This window comes from Idiotropiscis lumnitzeri, chromosome 5 (genome assembly GCF_059441095.1).
Source record: "Idiotropiscis lumnitzeri isolate Australia: NSW breed Sydney's pygmy pipehorse chromosome 5, RoL_Ilum_1.0, whole genome shotgun sequence".
Taxonomy (NCBI): Eukaryota; Metazoa; Chordata; class Actinopteri; order Syngnathiformes; family Syngnathidae; genus Idiotropiscis; species Idiotropiscis lumnitzeri.
This window is the reverse complement of record NC_142395.1, coordinates 19,674,653-19,688,253: the sequence shown is the minus strand read 5'-3', so window position 1 is coordinate 19,688,253 and position 13,601 is coordinate 19,674,653. Positions and strand designations below refer to the sequence as shown.

General features: G+C 39.9%; 1 protein-coding gene across 3 annotated transcripts in view; it reads right to left on the bottom strand.

Annotated features, from left to right (window-relative positions):
• Nucleotides 1–13,601, bottom strand: part of lims1 (LIM and senescent cell antigen-like domains 1) — a 64,312-nt gene that overhangs the window by 30,810 nt on the left and 19,901 nt on the right. For 2 of the 3 annotated variants that reach the window (XM_088295979.1, XM_088295981.1), the window contains exon 10: nucleotides 10,799–10,864. In XM_088295979.1, coding sequence (XP_088152105.1) covers nucleotides 10,799–10,864 — 66 coding nt within the window. Of the gene's footprint in view, nucleotides 1–7,913; nucleotides 7,936–10,798; nucleotides 10,865–13,601 lie in introns of those variants that run through there. The other variant, XM_088295983.1, reaches the window with a different exon arrangement.

Sequence of the window (13,601 nt, the reverse complement as noted above, 5' to 3'; positions counted from 1 at the left end):
GGGTTCTAAAATTTGACAAAGGGGCCGGACCAGGTGGAGGTGGATGGAGTGTTTTGGTAACCTCACCTCATTGGAGGAAAAATACATTTAATTTGAAATGAAAGTGAACAAAAGCATTACAACAATATGTATGTCTATGAAAAACTAGTATTTAGAAAATAAAACATTAACAAGGTTTATTATTTACATTTTTTTTTTCCAAGTTTGGCGGGCCAGATTAAAACGTCCGGGCCGTAGTTTACCCACGCCTGATCTAGTCCATCCATACATGTGAGGCTTTAATACAAACCTTTTTGATCTCTTGACAAGTTACCGTTTCGAACAGGAATTAGGAGATTCAAACTCCATTCCCCCTTTTTGCAGCCATATTTGAGCCAGCTCACTGGTCCGAATCAAGTCCAAATTTAATCAAGCATACCATTAAACAACTTCAAAAGCTGTAAATGTATCCTTGTGTTCACAATGTTGTAGTTGAGGTTCAGCACATCTCTGCAGGGTTCATCGCAGTGAATCACTGGCATAGTTTTGCCTTTTTTCTGATGCAACCCTCCCATTGGGACCAGAGGTAGAGAACTTTAGTGGTAGGGTGCACTAGCCAGGAATCAAAATCCCACTGTCTGCATGAAAGGCAGCCGTGTGTGCTGTACTACTACCTGTTCAGGAATTAAGTTTAAAAAGAAAAAAAAACAGGATTACTTTAAAAATGGGTTTCAGGTTTAACAATATTTTAACATCCATCCATGATATGTATTGATTCTCCTCACACGGGTCGCAGGGGGTGCTGGAGCCTATCCCAGCTATCTTTGGGTAATAAGAGAAAAAAAAAATACATTTAATTTGAAATGAAAGTGAATAAAAGCATTACAAGAATATATATGTCTTTGAAAAACCACAGTATTAAGAAAATAAAACATTAACAAGGTTTATTCTTTGAATTTTTTTCAAGTTCAGCGGGCCGGATTTAAACCTTTAACGGGCCGCATGTGGCCCGCCGGCCGTAGTTTGCCCACATCTGATGTATAGTATAGGACTGAAAAAGTTGTTCTTCAGCATTTTACGTGCAACACCATTTTGATTACTGTCTCGACTCGTTTATCTTTCCTCATGCGACGATGAACAAAAGTGTCTCTGCTCCGTGAGCAACAGATCCTCATAAACTTAAATAATTATTCCATGCAAACGACTCCGCTGTTAATTGTATTTGAAAATGATCTGTTTCACGTTTGGTCCCATGAAACCGAGCCCGCTGTTTTGCAATTTGACCTTCAGTTCCTCTGTCACGAGTTGTTAAAAAGACATGGAGCTGGCATTCACTGACAGCAGATGAGGATGAGGTTTAGATGCGTGCATTTGAAACAGATCTTAAAGCCCAAGAAGCCGAAGAACGACTGACAGCTCCCCCACTTTTCTTGTTCCCATTTCTTCATCGTTCATCTGTTTGCTTACTTTCGCTTCTTGCCCTGTCATCTGACAGTTTAAGCACACAGCAGTGAACTTTTCAAAAAGTCACCATCATTTTTACTCCTTTTTCCGATGTTAGCGTCACATTTTATTACAGTTGCACTTTGTGACTTCCCGAGGGCTGCGGCGCAAACAGTAACCCATTATAAAATATAAGTTCACTGATTGGAAAATCTCCGAGCTTCATATTGATTTTCACAGCAGGAGCTGGTCAAAGGCAGCAATGCGATGTACGAATGTAAACCAATATTTTCTTTCTTGGCAATGCACAGTCAACATAAAAGAAGGGATTTTATAATGGCATCTTCATATAATAATTTTCCAATTACAGAACACTCAAGATGATCATTACGTACAAGGGAAACTGTGCTTACTTAATATTAAAGCAATTATTCTCATTATAATGAAGCAATTTCCCCAGGAGGATAATACATTATCACAGCTGGTTTTAGTGCAAATTTAATTTGTAGTATAAGAAAAAAAAAAAAACTCGTGACGCAGAATGGAGAAAAGATCAAATGTGAAACTTCTTTAGTGTGCGTGACAACAACATTGTTTTTCTAAAGGGAAATCAAGAAAGGAAAAATGGATTTGTATTCGTGAAGGCCAAACACAACCTCTGAGATGTGGCCTCTTGGTTAAAAAACACAAGTGTGCAGCTTCCAAATCCACACGGTAAATTTATGACTTGTTTATTGACCAGCGCTTGTGCGATGAAGGACAAAGGGTCATTCTCCTCAAATAGAATGAATCAAACGTACTCCTCCATCTTTATGTGTGGATTTATGTTTGTTCCACTCAAATTGAGGGCAATCTTTTCCAAAAGTCATCGAGCAGTTCAAGTTCAGCAGCGACACGACAGCCGATGATGTCAACGGATCACAACAGTTGCATGTCGCATACAATAAAGAAAGATGGAAATGTTCAATTAGCACCATTTTGCCATCATAAGCAATAATTGCCACAGGCATTATTTATATATGCTATATTCAGAAATGGGCACTTAACCCGATTTTTCTAGTCCATCCTTCGTTCGTGACCTGGGCACCCTTCCATCATCGTCCCTCCGTTCTTATTCAAAAAAATAATCATCCTGGTTCGTCCTTTTGAAGTGCTTCCGTCCTTGTGTTTCACTAGTACACCCCCACACACACACGAAAAAAAAAAAAAAACTTTTGCCCACCCCCCTTCTCTCCCTCTCTCTCGTGCCCACTCGTGCACTCTGAGTTGAAGGTTCAGTTCAAGGGCGAGTACACGTAACAGCGTTACAAGATTTCTCCAAGTGCAAATACTTGAATTCTATTGAGGTTTATTTTACAATAGACAAATTTTGAGATTGCTTTTGTTCTCTTCACTTAACTATGAAGAAAGTGGGTGGGGGCTTATAGCGCCAGCCAACAGGCATTCCAATGAGGACTGTAAAACATTCCTCTGGTGGATATCAGATGTTACCTCGGGTAATGAAATAACCGAGAATCGCAGATAGACCAGCTGTCTCGAAATAAAACAATGTGCGGTTTCGAATCTGCCTCCACCTTACGGGGTTTTGGTCGGGATCAAAAGACTGAGATGTTTTAGGTGTTGGCATTGCATATGTAAATTTGAATACAGTATTCATACAACTACCTACAAGAAGACGGATACAGGAGAGGGCGGCACACACGTGTACCCTTTTTCGGGAAACTTCTCTTGACATCAGCATGTGACCAGAATAAAATCTTGATCTAACCCAAATGGGTGTGTCAGAGAAGTTCTTTTCCATCAAGAATCCAGCCTTGCTCGGCAGCCGCTCCGGAATGCCGACCGGCCCGCTCTTCAAATGCAGAATACACTACACCAGGCGTGGGCAAACTACGGCCCGGGGGCCACATGCATTAAGCATTTTAATCCGGCCCGCCGAACTTGAAAAAAATTAAATGAATAAACCTTGTTAATATTTTATTTTCTAAATACTGAGGTATTTCAAAGACATATATTTTGTTGTAATGCTTTTGTTCACTTTCATTTAAAATTAAATGTATTTTTTTTCCCAGATGAGGTGAGGTGACCAAAACAATCCATCCATCTGATCCTGGCCCCTCTGTCAAATTTTAGAACCCATTCTCTCGGAGGAGCCGAAACGTTGTCAGGGCACACGGAAATTATTGAAGTTTGTTTAAATATTTGGTTTTTTTGTTTGTTTTGTGTTGTTTTATTTAGTTCATTTCAGTGCTTATTAATAGACAGTTGATTAGGTCTATAGCAAAAGTGAATCCTATCTATTAAATAAAAAGTATTCAAATATTATAACACATAACTGGTACTAGACTGTTTATTACATATAGAACAAAGGCAACTCCTGTTAAGATATTTATTATACTGTGATTTTAAAATATAACAGATTACACAGAAACAAAAATAATAAATTAAAATACACCGATAAAAATAAGATATGGATGGTAACCCAAACCCCAACCCTAACCCCTAACCATCAACCTAAACCCTAACCCTAAATATAACCCTATTTCAAAAGCCTTTTGTGTTATCCAGCTGTGATGGTCGAACGGTTAATGATACTGCTTCGTTTATGGGCGACCCTGGTTGGAATCTTTCACTATTGGTGTTTTTATAGACCTCCTGACCCAAACTCTAACCCTAAAAATGTAATCTAACACTGACCTTAAATATAAACCCTATTTCTAAATCCTTGGGAGTAACCCAGCTCTGATGATCGAATGGTTAATGACACTACTTGGTGTACAGGCAATCCTCGTTTGAATCTTTCACAATTAGTGTTTTTATAGACATCCTAACCAAACCCCCGACCCAAACCCAAACGCGAAAAGCGTCACCTGACACTGACCTTAAATATAAACCCTATTTATAAATCCTTTGGTGTTACCCAGCTGTGATGGTTCTACCCCTAACCCGAGCCCTACCCCTAACCCTAACCCAACCCTAACCCTAACCCCTAACTCTAACCCAACCCTAACCCCTAACCCCAACCCTAACCCTAGCCCTACCACTAACCCTAACCCCTTACCCTAACCCCAACCCTAACCTCTAACCCTACCCCTAGGCCTACCCCTAACCCTACCCCTACACACTAACCCTAACCCTAACCCTAGCCCTACCACTAACCCTAACCCTACCCCTAGCCCTAACCCTACCACTAACCCTAACCCTTTCTGTACACTAGTAGTGTAGTTTTAAATGCTGATACCTTTCATGCAGAAGGTGTTGGATCAATTCCTTGCCTAAGACCAGAGAAATAGAGCGAATTGGGTCCGGACATTTAGCATAAAAACCGTGTCATGTAAATTCTGTGAGCAACTTGCATTGATGTTGAATAACTTGAGTTTTTTTAAGTGTCAAAGACAATCTGAAAAAGAAATATGTGCCTTACCATTTGAGATAATCCACAGCCTTTAAGGTGTCTCAAGTTATATCTGTGGAGAGTGTCAATATTCCCCCCGTACTATGTACTCATGTCAACTGTTTGCAGGAATGCATGTGTGCAAATTAGCATCTGCTTTTATGTAGAAATGATAACATCTTTTTACATGTGAAAATAATTTGACTGTGGTCGACCTCCTGCACATTTCAAAGGAACAGGCTTTGCAAACTCGGTAGGGACTACCGGTAATTGTGCACTATTGTCACCATGGAACAGTGTCCTTTATGTGGGACTTGTTTCATGTCCGAGACGTGCAGCAGGCACATCCTCGACAACACTCCAATCATATTGTGAATAAATAATCTCAAAACAAAGACAAAGTGGTGGCTCATATCAAACCAGATTCCCGTTAGACATTAAATTATGCCGTTTCAAAGAGGAAAGAAGAGTTGCGGGCTTTCAAAGATGACGGCTTACCACAATCTGCATAGCAACAGTGGGCAATACCAATCAGTTTGCTTGCTATCAAAATGTGTCCTGCTAATTCCTGATTACAATTAAACCCAAATAAAACCTATGCCTGGATGTTTATCAGAGAAAGATCCACCTCAGGACTCAAAGGATCAATTTGACATTGAAATCCTCACCCAAGTTACTGAGCGCCTTAACTTTTCTTTCAAAGTTGTATTCCTTTGGGACGCAAAAGGTCAGAGGAAACAGGGTTGTTCTGTTTGCTCCACCTCCTCACCTCTCTCTCTTGTCTCCCAACACTCATGGGACTCTGAGAAGGTGATAAACGGGTCACCCAACTTTAACGCATGACCAGCTCAATGAACTTAGTTTTTTAAATCAGCCACATTGCGGGATGACCGGGCTTCGTACACACACATATATATATATATATATATATATATATTATAGAAAAACAAGGCAAAATAAGGGCATTTGGTTGGATTCAGTGCAAAAAAAAATTCCGTATGGAAAAGTGTACTCGCATTCTCTTTAAAATAATCATTGAATATAGGTTTTCCATGAAAAACAGGGTAAAAAAAAAAAGATTCATATATTTGTGTGTGCGTGCGAACACATGAATCCACAGGTGTGGAAGAAGCCTGAGATATTATTATTTGGCCTTATACACCATCACATGGAATTTAAAGTACAACAATGAACATTTAGCGTAATGCACATGGGACATATGTTAAAAGTTGCACAAAAAAAAAAAAAATGCTCCAGTCCGGAGTGCTTCAACCCTTCACGCTCAGAACTGTGAGCCAAATGCCCACCGTGCTGCCAAAAATTGCATCAGGAAAAGATTTGTCTGACTGGCTTTTGCTCCATTTCAACGCTTGTCTACCCTAAGCGATCATTTGCATGTAGGCAGGTGTGCTGACAGTCAATGTTTTTCCCAACCGAGCAACATTAATCCCTGCGATTCTAATACCCTTCATAAATCAACACACACGTACACACAGCCTTGCCTTGCAAATGTCTTCCCATTCAGTCATTATCTTATTAAAGTCCTAATAAGATATGAGTGATGACAAAATTCCTTGTGATTAAAATGAGCTCCGACAGAGGTGGTGATATTTGTGGGGAGAGAGGAGAAATCATCATCATCGGGCCAGTGATGGGTTATTTTCAAGTCTGTGATTTACTCAATTGGCAATAATTTAATACGCCAGGCCAATGACGCCATTGTAATAAGCCATCTAAAACAATTTATCAGATGTTTTTGCAAAATAATACACGGGGTCATGCATCTTTGATGAACAATCCATCATTTAGGACGAGAGAGAACAACTATTGCGAGGAATTCACGTCCATTTAAGAGATGGAGTCTTTTTCAACGGACTCCGGGGGAAATTGTCAGGTGTGCTTCCGTGATTTGCATTTTGAAAACATGCAGTCTGCCCATTCATGATATTTGACAGCATTTGTTATTCAGTCGGTGGACGAGGTAGGTGTCACTCCTCGCTTTGTCATGGATTATTAAATCCAAACAGGACCAAGTGTCTTCAGGCTTTTGTGATGCTCCATTTCGCTTCAGGATGAACGCATTCATCACGATGTCGATATTGCAAAGACACATGCGCTCACCGTGCATTTTACAGTATAAACATTTAAGAAATTGCAAGAGAATTTATTCATGAATCATGAGTGTTGCCGTCACTTATGAATGGTGACATCATGTGCATTCATATTCATAAAACGATGTCGTTCTACACGGATTGCAGTATTATCAGAGCAACCTATCACAATATGTTGCTGAATGTTGCTCAAAAGGGACATTGGTTTATTAATGTGGATGAGATTGGCGAGATACAACAATGGAAGATGCGTCATTGCAGCATGACCTCATCTCTTTGAAACAAGAAATATGGCTGCCAATATGGCTCTATTTTTTTTTATTAAGCCACAAAAAGTGAAGCGTGAAGTGGCGAGGGAACACTGTAGTACATTCCATGTTAAAAAAAAAAAGTCAGTGGTATGTAATAGCTTATTACTGTGTTATGCATACTCCATGTTCAGGTTTTTAATTTGTGAAAAAGTAAATCATTCAGCAAACCATAACTTTGATTTAGAGCGATCTTTAAATCATTGTTGCTCCTCACTTCCTAACACGGGGTATGAAGCACTAATCTTCCCCAAGGGACTTGCAGTCACTTGCTCTATTACCTTCCTGTCGTTGGGCAAACTTCCAAGCTGTGTGTGACAATGTTGTACATAGAGCTAATCCGTAATGACACACACAGTTAATTGATTGTAGGGTGATCTCGAGCCAGTGCTTTCCTGCAAGGAGGAAATGCTGTTGTTGTTGTTTAGATTTGATTTGATTTTTTTTGTCTGAAGGCAAGTTAACCTTCTCTTGCTGAATTGATGAAGTGGAGACAGGCCAGAAAAAAATATAGCTGGCTAAGAGTTGGAGTCGGCGAAATCAGAAAATTATATGCCGTGACATTTTGCCATGCACAAATATACCTCATTTAATGTGGAGAACATGGAGGGAGGCAGAGTTCCGGGAGATGTACAGGAACAGAACAATCAGTCAATCACTCGTGTAATATGGCTCCACTCTTTTTTTTCTTCTTCAGTATCTGCTAAAAACAAGCTCATGCAATATTTTTTACTTGGAATGTAAACGTCATTCTTGATCAATATAGCCGACCATCAACTAACTTTGAAATTAGAATTTCTCAACTAGATTTGTTTGATGATAAAACACAAAGTTGCTTACTTGTTAAGGAAAATGCTTTCTAAAATAACGACTGAAATTGTGCATTTCCATAAATGAAATTTTCTCGGACTCAATAGATAAAAAGAAACTTGCAACTCTAGAAAACATTTAATACCATGAATCATGATACATTGTTGTGAGAAAGTATTTTCCTTTTCAAATTCTTTTTTTTATTTTTTACAAAGTTTCCCTATATTGTTTACGGTCATTAATACACTTTTATCATAAATATGCTCATGATTTCGGGATTCCGTTAAGCCTACAACTGACAGTACTACTGTGTAAAAAGTACAATTTGCCCGCCTTGTTAAATCACAAATTAAATGTGGCTAATCATATTTTTTCGGGAAAGCTGAGTTCATTTTCACTGACCCCACTCGAGCTCAATGACTTCCAGACCTTAAAAAAAGAATCACTCAAATAGAACTAGTGGAATGGAGTGGAAAATCAGTGTTAATCATGTCATCTGATAATTCTTTGAGTTATTCATATATATTTGAAAAAAAAACATCAATTTTATTGAGAAACAGGATGAGTCAGGACTTGACTTTGGGACTTTAGGTTAGAAGGTTCTAAATCTTTTTGCCGTTGTTCTAGAAAATGCTGGTCTGCTTCCTGAGCACTGTTCAATTGAAAAAACACTGTTCCCTTTGAGAATAATAACATGGTATATATATATATATTTATATATATATATTTATATTTATATATTTCACTACATTTTCTGCAGCGCTATCCACACTCCAGGATAAAATGCTGCCACAATCGCCTCCTCTTGACTCCCTGTTGTTTGCGTGTCATTTCTCAACATCATTTTTCAAATTGCGGATAACTGCAACACTTACAGTCAGGGGGTGTGGAGGTTGCCCTCGGTTGTTCACTTGGACAATGAAGCACTTGTGTTGAGTGAGTGAAGAGAGCTTGACAGAGAAATCATGCTTAATTCTTCACTTTGCCTCATTTTGTTCTCCCTTTTTCCGCACCATCAATTGCTGTGTTGAGTGGACGCGTGTCGGTTTCTCTAAGTAGCAGTGATCAAAGGTGTGTTGGTAAAGGGATTTCCAGTTAGACTGTAAAGAAGTATTCTCCATCCACGACTTGAGCGTCGTTCTGTTCTTGTCCCTCTGACCTCATTCGTAAAAAAACGTTCTCCGTCCCCATCCCTCTTAAAGAGCTTCCGTTCTTGCATTTCACTAGTCAATGCCTCAAAAACAAAACAAAAAAAAAAGTCCGTGCATGATGAGAGGCTATCGGCATAACTTACATAATTCATAAACATTAATTAAAACTAAATAGCTGCCTAATTTTCTGCTCACATCCACTTACCGTAATTTACAGACTACAAGATACACCTCGTTTAAACTCACAATAGCTAAAGTTAGACATACAAATGAATTTGAGCATACATTAGCCACTCTGGATGAATACCCGCAGGTCTCCACGTTATTTAATTGGGTATTATCCATTGTATTATTACTACCGCAAGATGCCTGTTTCCCCCAAAACAACCCAAAATGCAGTTATAGTTACCAAGCGTATGGGAACCTTTTCCAGACTTTTGTTGTCAGACGAGGCAAATTCACAGATGAGCTCAGTAGAGATGGCTGTATATATTGCACTTCATCACTTCCCGCAAATTAAATGCAACTGAAGATGCTTATTAAAGTTATTTTGGCTCTCAATTGCTTCCTCACAAAGCCGCACGTATAAGATTTTCAAATTGGAATTCTATTTCCGCAGCACTTGACCCGGTTCGGGACGATTACAGGGACGGACGAAAACCCACTTCTGTCCTTGCTTAAGTCTGTTCTTTTTAAAACTCCTTCACTACCAGCCTAGTAAAAAAGACTGAATCTTTGACGTCTTTAGCCGTCAATGGCAGTAAACAAGTTAAAACCTCTCGTCCTCCGTCCCCAAAATGGGTTGTCAGTCCATCCTTTCCGCCCATGGGACAGAATGCCCATCATCTGTTCTTCACCAAGCGCATATGGAGATATCACTAAGCAGTATTTTCTTCTTTCTTTCAGCAACACCTCCAACTACACACTATGTAGTGTGACCTTCCCAAGTGTGTCTTTCACACCAATTTATAATTAATCTGCGATGAAACACCATCACACACAGAGGTGTATGAGAAATTAGAAAGATACTAATGCACACTTCCTATTACAAAAACTTTAACAATGTGCTGTACATTTATGACTGTGTAAACCAAAACTGAGCTTGCTCTTGTATTGATTCATTGAAAATACTTTAGATTTGAACAAATATGTAAATGTAGTAGATTTACACACATGTAGTCTGATGATTCATGTCTCCATCTACTCTAAGATGATCAGCGGAATTGGTCTACTCTCGTGTACGCTATAGGTTCTGATTCAACGGTGGACCAGGCTACTTTGCCGCAGTGAACATGATTGACAGACAAGTGGACAGGAGAAAGGTCAGAAGGGCTCGAGAGGGGCTAAAGGTATCAGTGGAGTTATGAAATGGGAGGAGGTGATGGAAAATAATGCGCGCACACCATGTGTCCACTAACAATCCAAGAAGATTTTGCCCTTCAGAAAATATGTCCACTTGCAATCATCACACTTGAGGCAAACACCAAATGCTGCAGCCGCAGCGCCAAATCATGTGCACAGATGCTTATGGCTTAGAGAATGTCAGCGTAAGTAATAAGGGTCATTATCATCTGGACTGGGATTGACGTTCACATAAAGTACCTGGGATGACTGTGATGAGGTGGCATGCTGGCTGCCTTGAAGAGAAAAAGTTCATAGATGGATTTTCTGGAAAAGAAAAAAAAATGAATGAAAGCGTTTTAAAATATTCTTCCTTTCAAAGAAGAAGTGAGTGAAAGGTTCACTATTGGGCAAAAGCAGATTGAAAAGAGAACAAAAATACACAGAAATGGGAAACATAATCTGAGTGAGTTTTTTACCTTTTTTTTTATAATTATTAAATGGGACAAACACAAGATGCGCCAGAGCTACAGCCTCATTACATCCCTTTTTCTTCCGAGAACAAATTGTCCTGCATCAAAGTCAAAGAATAGATCGGTCCATTACAGAAGCTGTCAAAGAATGTGTGCATTTTCTTCAGCGTAAGATTGACTGACTTCCGGCGTTCCATGCGGGAGTACATTTGTCTTTGTTGTAACATCCATCAAGATGATCTTAGTGTGAAGTAATCCAAACCACCAAACACTAGTTCAGTGACTCACTTTTAGTCTTTGAGTCGTATTCCACCATATTCGTAAAACGGGAAAGGATGGCACTTGTGTGCTTTTCTGGCTGAGCACATTCTACTATCGATTTAAGTATGTCATTTACATACAGGTACCGTCGTTCCAGAAATGCGTTCTGGGTGGAGCAACCCTAAAATGTTCGGAGGAATTATTATAATTATTACAAGCACTGGTGGAGCTAGGGTGGGTGGGGGGCATTGACCCCCCCAAGGTGCTGGGGCAGATTACAAATTGATTTTTCTCCGATTTTTCCTGGATTTTCTTTTTCCACATTTCCCCCGTTCTGCCGAGAGAACATATAAATGAATGTCTATCAGTGTTTTCATTTTTTTGAAACATATATTAAAATCATAATGATTTTTTTCAGTGCAAAATCAAACCGAGACATCTATATTCATTTAACAGTTATAAGTAAGAACACACAGATATGTCAACAGCAGTAGACATAAACACACACACACAGTTGAACAGCCGATAGGCAGACAGGAGGTTGCGAACAGGTCATGTGCATTGCAGACTACGACGTGTAAGCATTACAGTGCAATTTAAAAATACAATACGTAACCGTCACAAGAGTAAAACAGAATATGGGATAAAAATCATGCAAAGTCCAAATGTTTTGTGAAGCGGTGACTTTTGAGTTTAGTTTTGAGCATCGGGATAGAAAGCACATTTTTAACACTAAGAGGAAGTTGATTCCAAAGTAAAGGAGCACGGTATGAGAACACCCCATTTCCCGCTGATCAGTCAACCAGAACAGTCGGGGCTTTAGATTTGTCTTTCCAGAATATGATAGCGGGGCTGAAGACGGCGTAAGGGGAAACTACAGGCACAGCTCATCAATATCCGCCCCATCACTGGTGAGCCTTTCCTTTTATTAGCCGTATCGGACATTTGGCGATGAAATGACCACTCTGTCCACAATAAAACACAGATGGGTGTTGTATCCGCGTGTTCTCTCCTCTGATGACTGATGAGTGTGCCCACAGCTGCAGGGGGTCAACGGCATCAGAAAATGCCAGCGCTTGAGGTGAAACTTGGGATTGGTGACTGAATATATGACTGGTGCGTTGTGGAGAATTATGTCGAGTGGGCGGTGTGCACCGCCTCTGAGACGACAATCGACTTTAAAGGCAAGGTTAACAAGTTGTTCGAGACTAGCGGGTTCAGCCAACTCAATCGTAAAGGTACAGTTTGTCGTCACTTCACTCCCCACCCCCGCATCTCTGCCCAAAGCTCATGTACGCTGAGGTAGCTTCATTGCTAGCATGACTTTATCATTACGGTTTATTGCCAAAAATGAAATGTTACCGGTTCTATTTATCAATTGAAACCCAAGAGAGGCAATGATGTACGTGAGTAAATGATCAGTCCCGCCTTCATCTCTGATTAGATAGTTTTATTAAATGAAAGGCATAAAATAGGGTTGGAAATTGATGATTTTCCTCCCCCAAACATTTTAATAATATTCTACAGTCAGGTTATATGGACAGTTTAAACATGTATGACGAGAAGTGTTTTGTTTTGTTTTTCATCACAGCAAAATCTACCTCCAATGGTGATATTGACAGCACTGAGGCATAATTTGTGGAGTGCCTGGTCATTTCATTTACTCTCCAACTCAACAGAAAACTCCGCCACGCAACAGGAAGCCTGACAAGGGAAATGAAGCATTTCTCCACATCTTTTCCATATACTGGGGAGTCTTTTTTTTCGCAGCTCCTCTGCAAAGTTGAGAAATGTGTCACACACACATTCTACCTCTCCCATGACCCAGTAAAATCCATCTTCTCGAAGACAACAATGAGTCAAGTAATTATAATGATAAAGTCAGCTCAGTCCATACGATATTCGTGTGGTTGCTGTTGGAAAGCCAAAGAGCATTTGACTAAGGATGTTCAGCATTAACTCGGGTCCACTTGTCAAATGAGGGCTCGGGCATGAACAGGTCTCTAAATGGTTGCGAGGGCAAGGTGGGAGCGAGTGCATGCACTGGAGTGGGTGGTACCTCTCTGGATATTTACAGCACAAAATACCAGTTCTGAATTGACGCAAGGGTTTGAGCATACAGAATTTGGTCATGATTTAGCCCGTGGGTGTAACAGTTTTGCTCCAGTAGAACTACTTCTGTTAAACAGGATCCATATTGGACTGATCGAATTGTTCCAGTTCGGTCCACGAAGGAGAACTCGACGACTGTTATTGAGTTTGTCAAGAAATGGACCAGAAGAGTCCAACCCCAACAGAGAGATGAGATCCGCTGGTGGGCAAGAGGCCAG